This window comes from Psittacula echo (genome assembly GCF_963264785.1).
Source record: "Psittacula echo genome assembly, chromosome: 3".
NCBI classification, from domain to species: domain Eukaryota; kingdom Metazoa; phylum Chordata; class Aves; order Psittaciformes; family Psittacidae; genus Psittacula; species Psittacula echo.
The window spans coordinates 8,839,163-8,853,604 of record NC_137736.1 but is presented as its reverse complement, the minus strand read 5'-3'; the positions used below and the strand labels follow the sequence as shown (position 1 = coordinate 8,853,604).

Here is a 14,442-nt window from a genome sequence, read left to right as displayed (position 1 = left end):
GTTTTACACTGACCCATGTATCATCTTCTCCCCCTGCCTTGCTGAGGAGGCGGAGTGAGAGAGCAGCTGGGTGGGCAGCTGGTGGCCAGCCAAAGTCAACCCACCACTGGTATAAAGAACATTTTCTCTCATCACACCCCAAATCTCAGCCATACTCCACAGGCAGGTGCCCCTAACATATCAATCAGGGATTCCCTCTTCCTCTGCTATTATCCCTGTGCTACCCCTGGTGTCAGGTCCAAGGCCCACTTCTCAGAGGTGCCTCCTCTTAGCGGTGATGCAGGAGACAGGCTACGAAATGGAGGTTGGCTTGCTCTTACAAAGGACCAGAGGCACAGGCTGGGTCCGGATCTGCTCAGCTAACACATTAGTTTGTGAGCTTTCTTTGACAGTAGAGCAGAACCAACCATTCGCTTTTAAGTTTCACCCCCGCCACAGCCTCCCATCAGCTGCCATATAGGCCAATAGGCTCTCTCTGTTTCACACACTCATTCTCCCCATGCTTTCATTAAGGTCTCCATTTCTGTTCACACCCAGAGTTGAAATCGTGTGCATCTGGAAAGTCATCTTCTACCTAGAGGAGCTGGCGGATGTGAGCAGAACCTGGACCAGCAGCAAGACTTTTCTGATGCTCCAGCTGGAGAGGAGACATCAAGGCTGACGGCTGTTGAGCTTCTTTCTGAACATCAACTTCATTCTTCTTTTGTTTAAGCTGTAGCTGGTTGAGATCAGTTACGGCAGGTGAAAAACACAAGGAGACAGAAACACAGAAGCAGAAAGGAAGGAGAAGAGGTAAGGAAACTTGCTTTCTTGCTTTCTTTGAGAGAAGAGGCCAATCTGTTTTCATTTTTTTTAATGTCATGAACTTTCTGTTCCACATGAGTTGCTGTTTCAGCACAGAAGGATCCGTTTTGCCCCAATTAAAGATCTATCAGATCTTTTTAAACCACATATGGGGAAAAATATCCAATATGAGGGCCTGCCACTGGTGACTGTATATCCCCAAGGGCTGGAAATGCACTGGGGAGCATCCCTCCACCAGCTGCCACTTGCTATTACCTTCTCCATGTGTCCTCCAGGAAGGGGAACTTTATTCTAAATAAAGCCTGAAAAATCAGAAGGTGCTGGTCTCCAGCTAAGCAGGGACATCTGTACATGACATCTGTACGTGATGAGACCAGAGGGGTCTGCTTTGCTAATCCAGGCTGACTGACTCCTTGCCTGACACTGGCTGCCGATGCAGCTTGATCCACTAGCTCAGGGCTGAGTGAGCAGGTTTTCTTGGAGAAGGAAGGATCATTTCAGTTTAAGGATACAAGCAAAGGAACTTTGCCTTCCCCTTCCATGGGCTGCCGTACCACTGAAAATCGGAGTTTCATTTCTGGTTGAATTTGTCAGCTTTCAAGAGGTGTATTGTACTCAGCCTTCATCAGCCACCTCAGGTATTTTTATACATGGTGCATGAGCTCAGGTTACTACTTCTTGTACTCCGCTATAAACTGAACAGTCCTCTTAAGCCCCTGGTGCACATGAACTCCATCTGCAGACTTTCCCTTTATCCTCCACCGTGCTTCACGAACATGGCTGCCAAAGCTGCCTGCAGTACAGCACGGCTTCCCACACCTAAACTGGGCATCCATTCTGTTTCTGCTTGCGGTTCTTGGGCACCCGGGGATGGTGCTCACCCAATCTGCCAAAGCCTCATGCAGGGACCCTGTATTAACCAGGAAAAAATTAAGGAGGGATGCATTTTTACTCTGGATGGGCAGAAATACATCATTTTGCTGTGCTGACCTTATCAATATGTGTATAGACCCTTCTCCTGTCTGGGCTGCACATCATAGAATCGTAGAATCACAGAGTGGTTTGGTTTGGAAGGCAGCTTAAAGCTCATCCACTTCCAACCCTCTACCATGGGCAGGGGCACCTTCCACTAGACCAGGTTGCTCCAAGCCCCATCCAACCTGGTCTTGAACACTGCCGGGGATGGGGCAGTCACAGCTTCTCTGGGCACCCTGTGCCAGCACTTCAGCACCCTCACAGGGAAGAGCTTCTACCTTAGATCTCATCTAAATCTCCCCTCTGGCAGGTTAAAGCCCTTACCCCTTGTCCTGTCACTACATACCCTCAACTAAACTGCATGGTAAGATCTTGCTTTTTCTGTTTTTGCATTTGAGTTAATGGTACCTGAATGTCAACCCAAGCACACACATGGCTTGGTAAGGCAATGGGGAACCTGCCTTTGGAGGGCATCTCAGTGCCTTTGCTAGTCACAGCCTCCAGTGGCTTCAGGAAGCTGTCCCTGGGCTGCAGTTGTGAATTGTGGGATGAAAGATGGTTAGTGCAGTCACAAAGAGAAGCATTAGGAGGAAAGAAATGGGGCTAAGCAGAGGGGGAAATGACCTTCACTCCTATCATCTCTTTGCCCTCTGCTGGCTATTTGTGTGGTGTTTGGTCTCTTACCCTGCCTGCTGCTAGCATACTTTGTTAATAAGTGAGTAAGATGTTAACGTTAATAATAAGACCTTAATAAGACATTATAAGTTCATAATAATGTTAATAACATTAATAAGAAACCGCTAGTGAATAAAAAGCCAGATCAGCTTTGCTTTAGATGTTTAAGCTGAGAGAAAGCGAGGTAGCCCCTGTAACCTGTGGCCCCTGTAACCCCGAGCCCCAAACGCAACTGATACACAGGGGCTGGAGGCAGCCACAGGCCCTGCAAGGAGAAGTGCAGAGCAGCAGCAGAGCCGGAGATATGGAGCTCTTGTGACAATGGGTGGCTGGAGGCCCCCCCGGCCCCGGCAGAGCAAGCGAGCGGCTGCCAGATCAAAAACACAGCCACAAGCAAGGGCTAGAGGAGAAAACAAGCAAACCGCATGGCATGAAAGAGGCACCGGTGCACACTGAGGGAAGGAGATGCCGACTCTGCACCAGGAGCGGTTGCTGGGGTTTTTGGTGTGTGCTTTTTCAGTTTCCTCCTGTGTCATGCTGGTGCCAGCCTGAGGGAGAGCTCTCTGCAGCCGTCATTGGTGCTGGAGGGAGTGAGGGGCTGTTCCCCAGGCCAGACTTGATCCTGCAGGCATCATTCCTTGGAGCAAGACTCCTTGCTGTCCTCTTCCTGTCCATCAGGGAGGAATTAAAAATTCCTGTCCATCAGGGATCATTAAAAGAAGTCAAGAAGGAAGTTAAACCTTAAAAGTCTAATAAGAGGGGGAAGTTAAAATGAAATGGAAATCAGTGCTCACTTGGGAGGGAGCCCTGCTCCTCCGCTGATAGAAGTGCTAATAAATTAAGTATGCCTGGACCGTTTCTGGCACAGATGCCAACTGGCATGAGATGGTCTGGGCTATTAAACTCACTTAACCTCCAAAATGAATTGGCTACAGGCCAGCCACTTAATGGGAGTGGTCCCTGGCCCATGCTATCACCTAAATGCATCCCAAGAGTTGCTGCGAAGAGCAAGACTTGTCCTGGGCCAAAAATGTGTCAGGAAATGTTCTAGCAATTTAACAGGACTGATGAGTGTGTTCCAGTGCCTGGGGACATTGCCTGACACCACTTAATTTATGAGTACTACCATCAGATACAGCTGGGCTGCCTGTAAAGAGGCTGCAGGTCTGCTACAGGCATCCACTAATGAGAGCAGCTTGCTCAGTTGACATGGCAGAGCCTTGCTCCCCAAGATCTGTAAACTCCAGAGTAACGTCGCCTGTGATCTGGCCTGAAGGGATGTGGATACAGAGGGAAAGACATGGGAAAATAGGAAGTGGCATGCATGAGGAGTAGAGATAAACAGGGACAGAGAGAACATGTGTGAAAGAAATGCTAACTGAAGGCAACCCATTTTCCCCACTGATACGTATCATGTAGGTGGTAGACATTCTATTGTAGGTATCTGCCACAGAAATACAAAGATTAGTGTGAATGAAGTAGGAATGCAGAACATGTGAAACCATGAGAAGAAACAGAAAAACAAAGATAAATCAATCTGCTTCTAGCAAGCTGAGCAAGGTCAGCAGTTCACCCGTCCCACGGTGCTCTGGTTGTGTGGTTTTGCTAAATAAGCAGGTAGCAAGAAGGTGAAGAACAAACTGAAGAAGTAAGATGACAGGAAAATAGAAATTCCCACCAAAACATAACAATGGTGTGTGACTCAGCGATTTTGTTAACTTTTATCTGCTCCCTTACCTTCAGGTTTTATACAAAGTTTAATGACTTTGAAGTATTTCAAACCCAGCACTGACACTGTTAATTTGCAGGTATTACTTTAGAGCAGGGTCTGACCTTTGCTGCTGGTGCCACTGGGATGGGTGATGGGACTGTTCACAGCGGGAACAAGGTTTCTTGTGTCATCTCAGGAATGGCTCTTACTCAGGGCCCTACGCCAGTTCTTGGTTATAGATGTTTCTGCAGAGTTAGATGCATGCAAATGCCTTGTTGCTATAGCATAGCCGAGCAGGCTGCTTGATCACTGCTACTGCATCCTCTTAGAAGTGATTTCCAATCATGTGCGCTGGCCTCTTTGGTTTACTATTTCTGCACAAAACAGCTCCAGCTGTGGCCAGATAGGTTTTTTGCTCTGCACAAGGTGAGCCACAGATCTTCTTTGACTGTGCCTTTGCCATCTATTTCTCTTCTAATGGTGCACACGGCTGCTGCGTTGCTCTTGCACCTGCAGTTTCCATATGTGCATGTGTGTATGTTCGTCTAGCTGTCAGATTGTCAGTCGTGCTGGCCTGATCTCCATGTAAATGTACTGCTGATGTCTACTCCATGATAGTTTCATGTGCTCTGATCATTTAAATTAATTTCAGTGTTAAATTATCCTCTAATAGAATATATTCTACTTAATATCACACATATAAATATTGTATAAAATTATTCTGGCATTTATTTTTGTCACAACTCCAGTATTCAGTCTATCATGCTCTTGGCATGGGGAGTGCTTGCTTTTGTAGAGGTGAGATGTTCTGTTTCTGCTTGCTCCCAAGCCAGTTAATCTGCTTGGCTTCCTTTTTGTGATATATCTTGGTTTAGGGATGGAGAGCTCAGTAGTCTCCTTGCACCAGCAGCCTTTCACCTTGTCAGACCACCTAGCTGAAGCTGACACCAGCACTTGGTTTGTGCTACAGTCAGATACTTCACCTGATTTGATGTTAGCTCTCAGATCCCGCTTCAGGTTTTGTTACCATCAAGGCAGCTTCTTTCAGACCTCATCCTTCCCTTCTTCCCAGCCTTTTTGTTGAATAGTCCTAAGAATTCAAACAAGTCTTTCCAAGAACATCAGACCTGGTGGTTATTGAGATATTTAAGGTAAGAAATAAATAGACCAAAAAAAAAAAAAAAAAAAAAAAAGAGAAGAAACTAAAGAAAAATATTAATAACAGCTTAAAGATGGCCTTAGTCATAGAATCACAAAATCACTGTCCTAGTTTCAGCTGTAACAGTTATTTTTCTCCTTCCTAGTAGCTGGTGCAGTGCTGTGTTCTGTCTTTAGTCTGAGAACAATGCTGATAACACACCGATGTTCTAGTTGTTGCTCAGTAGCACTTACCCCTATCCAGGACTTTTCAGTCTCATGCTCTGCCAGGGAGGAGGGGCACAAGACACTAGGAGGAAGCAGAGACAGGACACCTGACCCAAACTAGCCAAAGGGGTATTCTATAGCACAGCACGTCATGCCCAGTATAGAAATCGGGGGGAGTCACCAGGAACGCTCAGATCGCTGCTCGGGTCAGGCTGGGTATCTGTCAGCAGGTGGTGAGCAATTGCATTGTGCATCACTTGTATTAATTGTTGTTTCCCCTTGCCATTTCAGTTTTATATTCTTGCCCCTTGTTATTTCCCTTATCATTATTAGTAATAGTAGTGTTATATTATACTTCAGTTATTGGACTGTTCTTATCTCAACCCATGGGGTTTACATTCTTTTGATTCTCTTCCCTATTGCACCCAGAGTGAGGGGAAAGAAGTGAGTGAGCATCTGGCTGCGTGGTGCTGAGTTACCGGCTGGGCTTAAACCACAACAGTCACACAGAAATACTTGGATAGCAAGGGACCTCTAGAGGTTTCCAGTCCAACCTCCTGCTCACAGCTGGGTTGACTCTAAAGCTGCAGCATGTTGCTCATGGCCTTATCCAGGGAACTTCTGAGTATCGCCAAGGATGGCGATTGCCTGGCATCTCTGGGCCAATATTGAACTCCAGTACTGAACCATCTTCAGTGGGCAGAAGTTTTTCTTTATGTCTAGTTCCTTGCTGCAACCTATAGCTGCTGCCTCTTGTTCCTCTCCTGTGCACATCTGGTTTCTTCTTCTATGTAATATCCTTTAGATAATGGGAGACTGAAATAAGATCCCACCTTGGCTCTCTTCTCCCTACCAAACCCACATTCTCATCTCTCCCTGTACATCAGGTAAGGAGGTCCAACCTCCTTACCATCCCGCTAGCCCTCCATTGGACTCTGTCCAGTTTTTTGGCATCCATCTTGTACTGGGGGCCCAAAACTGGATCCTGTATTCTAGAGTAGACCTCATGTGTGCCAAATAGAGGAAAATATTTACTTTTCTCAGGCTGCTGGCTGTGCATTTGCTAAAGCAGCCCTGTATGTGTTTAGCCTTAATCACTGTAATAACCCACCATAGAGAAGTAAAAAACCCCACAGAATTCTTGGCAGTATAAACACCTGCAGTCCAGTGAGTGCCAGAATCCTAGGGATGAGGAAAATGCTATGTTTAATGTCGAACTCTAGAGGGAACACTGCAACTGGATCCTTTGCTGGAACACAGGGCTCTAGTGATTTTACCAATGAGTTTCCATTTCGTTGTCCTGAAGGATGGGTGCGTGCTGACTGGGAACATGGATCCTATGCACTGAGGTCTGAAAATTAATCATTATTAACAGAGCATTTGGGTCTTCCAGGATAGCATCCCTTAGCAGCGACAGCATTTCCAGCCCTGCAGTCTGCAGCAGTGAGCTGCATTCCCACAGTGATGGAATCATGCAGCATGGTGGTGACCAGCACACTTGCCATCTTCTTGGTTCTGCATCTGGGTAAGTCCTCAGCAACAGCTTCCACCCAGTTCTTACAGCCTTTCCACAAGCCTCACAACCTGTGGGGTGGTTTTATACTCCTCCCGATTTGCCATGTAACTTACCTCACAGGTAACACAGTAAGTTAGAGCAGGCTCATTCCAACCATGAAGCTGTGACAGCTGCCTTCTTACCTTGTCTGGCTCATCGCTGCAGTGCCCAGCAGCAATCTGTGGGGCCATGCAGCCGAGATTAGGCCAGAGGGACCTCTAGAAGCAGAGGGTCCCTACATCCCTGTCCTTTTATTTCAGAGGCACCATGGACAACTCAAACTTTGGGACTTAGGTTGTTCCCAGCCTGCCTTCTGAACCTGCCAGCCAAAACCAGGATGTCTGGGGCATCACTAGGTTTGGGGAGCTGGCCTGTAGAGATGCAAAAGAAGGGTTTCTGTGGAAGCCAGGGTGCTCACGGAGCACAGAGTGAAAATTACTGCCCTTCACACCACCTCCAGCTGTCCAGGCAAAACATGTGTGCTTCTCATTACACATTTGCACTTACAAATGCGATGCTACCAGCTTGCTTAGTTTGACTGCTGATGTCATTAAATTTAAGTGGACTTTTTAGTCCTCATTTTCCAAGAAAGGAAAGCGACTGAAGAAGCCCAAGCCTGCACTTGTCAGATAATCAGCTTTGATTCCTCTGGTTGCAGAGGAAAGATTGGAAATCTTTTACGCACCCTAGAACCAAAAGCAAAGCAAAAATCCCAACTCTTATGAATAACGTTTATAATTTCACAGTGGTCCGTGTTATTATCAAAAGTCTGTATGGGCAATGCTGTGGTTTACATATATTTTTGGAGAAATATGTAACTTGTGGAAACCCCTCCATTAAACTCATAGAAACCTTTTATTTTGCACTTCTGTGGCTCTCTAGTACAAGAGTCACCTGGTGATCTGCAGGCTAAGCAGCTCTGAGGGCTTCCCAGCAGTTCCAGTCATACCTCTGGCAACTCCATCTCTTCCTTATGGTTTCCTGCAGGAGTCTTCTTTGCAGGGAAGGAAAGGAAGTGGTTCTTCCAAGAAACTATCACTAATATTTCTTCAACATTATACTTCCTACTTCTTTTACTGTCACAGAACCCTCATTCCAAGAACAGAAACCTGATGTTAGGCCAGCCTTCCCTTTTTCTTTCTTACTTTATCCTGTCATTTTCCTGGGCTCTCAGTCTGGCTCCATGCAAAAACTGGAGAAAAGGATGAGAAAATTTGTCAGTACTGCCTCAGGCCTTGACTGGGGAGTGAAGGAAGGCTGGCATATGCTGCCCTGCCTTTGCTATCAGTAGGACAACTACATCTTTTCCAGTGGAAAAAGGTTGTTTCAGTAAAACTGTCAATATCTCAAAATTGGAAATCATGGTGAATCCACCACAACCACTGGTATTTTCACTCTTTCTGAATGTATGTGAAACAGTATAACCATTAGCCAGATAAAGAGCCCAAAGTGATGGGGAGGGAAGCTATGGAGCTGGAAAGAAAAGGGATGGATGGATGGATGGATGGATGGATGGATGGATGGATGGATGGATGGGGTAAAGGAGTGAAAAGTCTAGAAACTGAGGATAATCTTCCCAGTATCTGGAAAAGGGAGAAGAAACATCTGCTCCTTTTTGGAGAAATGGGAAATATTCACTGAGCCACTCTTTGCAAAGTGAATGTATGTGTTTTTTTGGTGGATATTGACTTTCAGGTCTGATCCCCATTATGGCTCAGCAAAGTGAACTACAGATTGGAGTGGCAGGACAGACAGTGATCCTGAACTGCAGAGGCATACCTCATAAAACAGAGGTGACCTGGAAGTACAATAATCTTCTTATAAGACAATATGGAGATAACTATTTGAAAGGTAAGGCTTCCAAGTCATCACCCCTCCTCCCCGGGACATCCCTGAGAAACCTCTTCCCTTCTAACCAAGCTTATTTTCTCAAAAGGCAAAGCTACCATGACCAATCGATCCGAAATTGACCGCAGGAGTAAACACCTGAAGGTGTTGGACTTAAGGCTCTCTGATGCTGGCACCTACACCTGTGAATATGACTCTCACGTAGTCAGTATCTCACTGCATGTCTTTCAATGTGAGTGATTAAAGGGCTTTTATCCATGAGAAGGTGAGGAGGGAAATGGACCATAGAGCTCAGAGAGACATCTCTGCTGGAATTCTTTATCCAGCTGCCATTTATTCTGGCCTGGTCTATCAGAGCTCATTTCTCCTCCATCTCCAGAGCACAGAGTCTCCATATTCTCTTGGCTGTGACACTTGTCCCTCTCTCACAGGAAAAGGGGTAGACTTACTGACTGCACCTTTTGTTTTTACAGTGACGATTTCTTCAGACGGGTGCTTCCTGGCGAACGAATTCCCTGAGCTGACTTTAATGCAAAGTTCATCCCATTCTCTACCGGATCTCACTATCACGGTGTCTGACAGTAACAAGAACACAGTAAGATCAACACCCTCAGAAAACACGACCCGTCAAAAGTACATACTGAAGTTAAAGCAACTGGAGGCTACGGACAGCGGGACCTGGATGTGTCACATCCAGTCAGACTCTCCACTGATTAATCAAAACATCCCGTTTGATGTGAAGGTATTAGGTATGCGATAACAAAAATGCAACTCACACATGCTCAGGAACCAGTGCTCTCTCCAGCTCTTGAGCTGAGCTTCTACTTTCCAGTATCCCAAGCAATTGTGCTCCAGGGTCAATTTCCCAGGGTCTCCAACACTGCAGCTTGAGGATGGCTTTGCTCCCTGAACCCTCTTCCACAATTGCTTCCATTTGCCTCTCCCGGTGTGGTGAGGAGAGGATCCTCCTCTCCTTCAGATGTTTTTGTCAGCTCTGGTGAGCTTGGGAGCTTTGGTTCTTTAAACTTGTTCTCAGACACTAACTGTTTAACCTTCTTGGAGTAACTCATGGCTTTTCTTCAACTCCTCCTTCAACTGAGCACAGTGTGTCTCTCTCCAGTCCAAAGGTAGAAACAGGGAAGTGTAGCCTTGGCTTTCCTTGCCTCTATATTCCTTGTCTCTTCTGAATTCAGGTTTTCAGAATCCAAATTTGGAAAGAAAGTATGTAACTGTTGACAGCACTGTCATCTTGTCCTGGCTTCTGAACTTCCAGAAGATAAAATGGAAAGAAGATTTCATAGGACAGCTGAATTGGAAACAACAGGAAAGTGCAACCGCCCATGAGCTACTTGATTTCAGCATCACAGCACGAGGAGAGCAGCATGAGACCAAAAAAAGCAGTCACTTTTGGTTTGAGATACCTGAAAGCAAACCTGAAGGTACCATAAAAGTGGAACTCCCCAAAGTCCATTTCAACCATTCTGGGCAGTACAAGTGCGAGCTGGCATACAAAGGAAGACACGTGCAGAGCAGGATAGACCTGGTGGTGATGAAAGGTGAGAGAAAGAGAAGTGTACCAAGAGATGAGGATCTGCAGAAACCTGGAAGCCACAAAAGCATGGGGGGACCCATCTCCCTATTCTCTCACTCATGTGCTCTCTTCTTTCCTTTACAGTCTCAGCAAGCCACGCGGGGCCACTCCCCAGAGGAGCTGAGATGACCCTGACCTGCCAAGTCTCTGGTCCGCTCCCATCCAATGCCCACTTGCTCTGGGAACGTGTGAATGGGACGCAGATGGACATCAAGAAGTCCAAGCAGCATGAAGTAAAGGTGAAAGTCAGTGCTGCAGGGCTGTGGAACTGTCACCTCATAGAAGACAATGACAGGAAGATCAGCCTTCATTACCCCGTGGGTATGGACATCAGCATCATGCCCCTGCCTCCACCCAAAAGTCTTAAAATTCCCTTTGTTTCTGAATACTTTTTTCCTTCCCCAGAGGAAACTCCTGTTTGGAACAGCTATGTGACTATTGGAGCAAGTATTGGAGGCAGTGTATTAACACTTGGCCTTGTGTGCCTGTGCATCATCAGTAGCATAAGATGGCAGCGGAGAAGGGTGAGTTCCCTGGTCCCCGTGAAAGGTGATCAAACCATAGGAGGACTCTGGTTTTCTGTGTGGGTGTGAGGCAGAACAGGTAAAGGGTCAATCCTTAGAGCAAACTGTTAGAAACAGACAATCTGCAGATGTCAGACAGTACTTCACTACCACTTCAGAGGAAAGCATTTGAAGCATAAAAATATCCAATTGTTATTTATCCCTTCTCTCCTGGCAGCGACAGAGAAAAAGGATGGCACAAGCAAGACAATACTTGCTGGAAAACAAGACATGTCAGTGTCAACGGTAAGTGGCAATGACAGCACCCAGAATGGGCAAAGACTGGTTTCAAGACAGGGGGGTTGGATGGTAGAGCAGGAAGAAACGGAGCTTGAGCCTGCTTGGTGCTGCAGTACAGTTGCATGTCAGCATTTTCAGCTCCTACATGAAGTCACAAGCTATGTTTAATGAATTTCCTGTTGTGACCCAAACCCATGGTAGCACTGTGCTGAGAACCTTTTGAGCAGAGAGGTTTCAACTTGAATTACCTTGATGTTTGAGAGATGTTAGCCAAACCCAAGCTGGAGCTACTGAGTTCTTCAATAGGTTCCATGGTGGATTTGGGACCTAGATATATACCTGTGGAGGTGGAAGGCACATAACCAAGCTTAAGGATGAAACTCAAATTTTAAAATCAAATCAGGTATAAAAATACAGTAGTGAAGCATCTATTGCTGATAAATGGAATATTAAAGTCAATTTAATCTGAACAGGATGTGAATACTTTTAGCCTGCTTAAATGCTAAGAGTCAGAATTCAAGAGATATTAAGGTGAATATTAAATCTCGAGTATAGCACACTAGGTTGTATGGGTTACTCTGTGAGTGAAGGGCTGTGCTTGACTTGTGTAGGCTGCAACGCAAGCTCTGCATTCAGAGATGTGATTTGCTTAGTATGGAGTTCCAGGCTATGTGCTTTGGTCTAGTGGGAGATGTCCCTGCCCATGGCAGGGGGTTGGAACTAGATGATCTTAAGGTCCTTTCCAAACCAAGCCAGTCTATGATTCTATGTAATCACAGCTGTGCTAGCACAGTGCTGGACTGCAACCTGAAAATGGCCGATAGCCTCCTGGGAGCAAGGAAAGAGAAGATAAAACCACAGAACACAGTGAACCAGGCCCTCTTCCAAAGGCCTTGGGTGATACGAAATACACCATCAGGTCCTGGCCTTTTTCATGGTAGGAAGGTTTTCTTGGAGAAGAAGCTGCCCTTTCCCAGGTCATTAAGCTTACATGGTATCCGGATGCAGAAGCAGCTGTGGAGAAACACTGACAGCTATTCTGCCACTGAAAGTGGAGAGCTAAGGACAGTATAAATGATTGCAAGAACAAGTTCAGTGAATGTATAGATACAGAACTGGACTTCTGCTTAATTTTCACTGGTGACAGTGGCAAACTGTGACAGTTTGACCTATTTTTTATACTGTCACTGAGAATTCAGTGAGAATGTTTATTGGTAAATACTGCTTCCCAGCTGGGATGTGTATGCAGAGAGTTAGGTTCAAAAATACTCCTCAAAAGGAGAGGACAAAGCCCATAGAGCTACATCAAAACCTAGATAAATCTGTGCCATACAAGTGCTGATACAGTTGTTCTTTAACTCTCTTTGTCAAGTAAACAACTCAGTGTAACTGAAACCTAAATCTAAACCGTGTGGATGCACAAGTAACCATTTGAATTCCTAGCTACAGACATGGGGAGTCATTCTCTACACTACACAAACAAGTATGGGGCTGGCTGCAAGGTATCCAGGTGAAGCCTTTCACCTGTGCAGTACTGATACTCACACAGTACTTTTCTCTTGCAGCTGGCTCAATAAGTAGTATTGCAGCACTGGGGTCAGAAGGACTGATGAAGTCTCTGCTTGTACCTAAACACCGGGCAGCGCATAGTGCTCTGTTAATCCATCTTTCTCCTGTTTTGATGTAATTCTTTATTTCTTCATCATTTTCCCAGTCTAATGCCACAGAGGGATGTTGTCTGTCTAGAAGCTGAAAGACAAGACAAGAAACCCTTAAGGGCTGTGATTGGTCACCAGTTCTATAACGAGAGGCATTGAATAGTATCTATATATATATACACACACACATTTGTATTTTGCGCGTGCACTTAATTTGACCTTCTTGTGGAACCAATTTTATGCAATTCTTTTATGCCTGAGCTACAATAAATTACTTTGGGGTTGAGTTAGTTTGGGGTTTTTTTGCAAGATGGGCCAAATTTTTTCTGAAGCACTTTTTTTCTGTTCAAATTCACATTTCTCCCTTTCCTGCTAGGATGTGTAATCCTGATTCTCACCATCTCCCACCTCCCTGGTTGCCACGAGCCTTCCTTAATGCACTCTTCCCTCTGCTCTCTGTGAAATCTGTCCATCCTCATTTGCCTTACCTGGGCAGTCTGAGCCCTACAGAACCCCCCAAACCCCTCCTCAGGCTGTAGTCTTCACCTCTCCTATAACAAGCCAATGCACAGGTGAAAACACCAGAAGCAGTGGCATAATTCAGGAATAATTTTGTTGGGAGGGCAGTTCAGGCTACCAATAGCTTCTGGAAACACCTGAAGTAGTTGTGAATGTTGATCAAGAAGGTAAGTTTGGAATGGGGTGGCCAAGTCATTTCCTAGGGGAACAAACCAGCCTCGGACTGAGCAAACCTACAGAGCACAAGGAACAGATGCTTCTGAGAAAGCCATTGAAATGGTTCTCAACAAAACGATTCTTTGTTGGCTCAAGGAGATGGGAAGTGGGAGTGAGAAGCCCAGTAAATTTAGGATGGAAGTACCAGAGTGTTGCAGAGATGCCAGAATGTCCTGGAACCAAAAAATACTGTTGGAATATGTACACAGAAGCCCTGTGTTTGCAGAAGTTATTCTACTGTCTGCCAGCGGTGGGTCAGAAAAGCCTCGAGCTCCTACAGCTGTCACTGCCTGCAGTCCAGATCTGTTCATCTGCACTGGGCTTGCTGCGCAGAGGCACAGAGGAGCTGTGGGAAGGGCTCCCCACAGCAGAGTTCCCCCATGCTGGAGGTACTGGAGCATCATGCCGTTACTGACAGAGAATGCAGGTGCCAACAACGGCAGAGATGACATCTGTGAGCGGGGGGAAATCCTGCCCCCCACAACCCCATCTCTGCCCCTCAGTGGGGACGCAGCCCCAGGCAGCTGTGGCAGCAGGTGTGGGCCACCATCAGTGTCATGCCTGCTCCTCCACCGTCATCCTCACGCAAACAGGAGTGATGAAGACCTGTGCTAATGCTGTTTTCCTTCCCATAGTTTGTGCTGCTGCAGGAAAAACTACATTAATTTTGGAAAAGCCTTGGCCCATACCCATGGGTGTATAGTCACTCCTCCTGCTCCTGT

At 46.1% G+C, this 14,442-nt stretch overlaps 1 protein-coding gene across 1 annotated transcript; it reads left to right on the top strand.

Moving 5' to 3' along the window:
* Nucleotides 1–731: 731 nt before the first annotated feature.
* CD4 (CD4 molecule) lies at nt 732–13,004 on the top strand. Its single transcript, XM_080612776.1, has 10 exons — nt 732–792; nt 6,924–7,055; nt 8,781–8,936; nt 9,022–9,165; nt 9,407–9,682; nt 10,127–10,489; nt 10,609–10,845; nt 10,930–11,048; nt 11,266–11,333; nt 12,893–13,004. Exons 2-10 carry the CDS (start codon nt 6,995–6,997, stop codon nt 12,906–12,908), a joined length of 1,440 nt encoding a protein of 479 aa, XP_080468902.1. The 5' UTR covers nt 732–792; nt 6,924–6,994; the 3' UTR covers nt 12,909–13,004.
* The last annotated feature ends 1,438 nt before the right edge of the window (nt 13,005–14,442 follow it).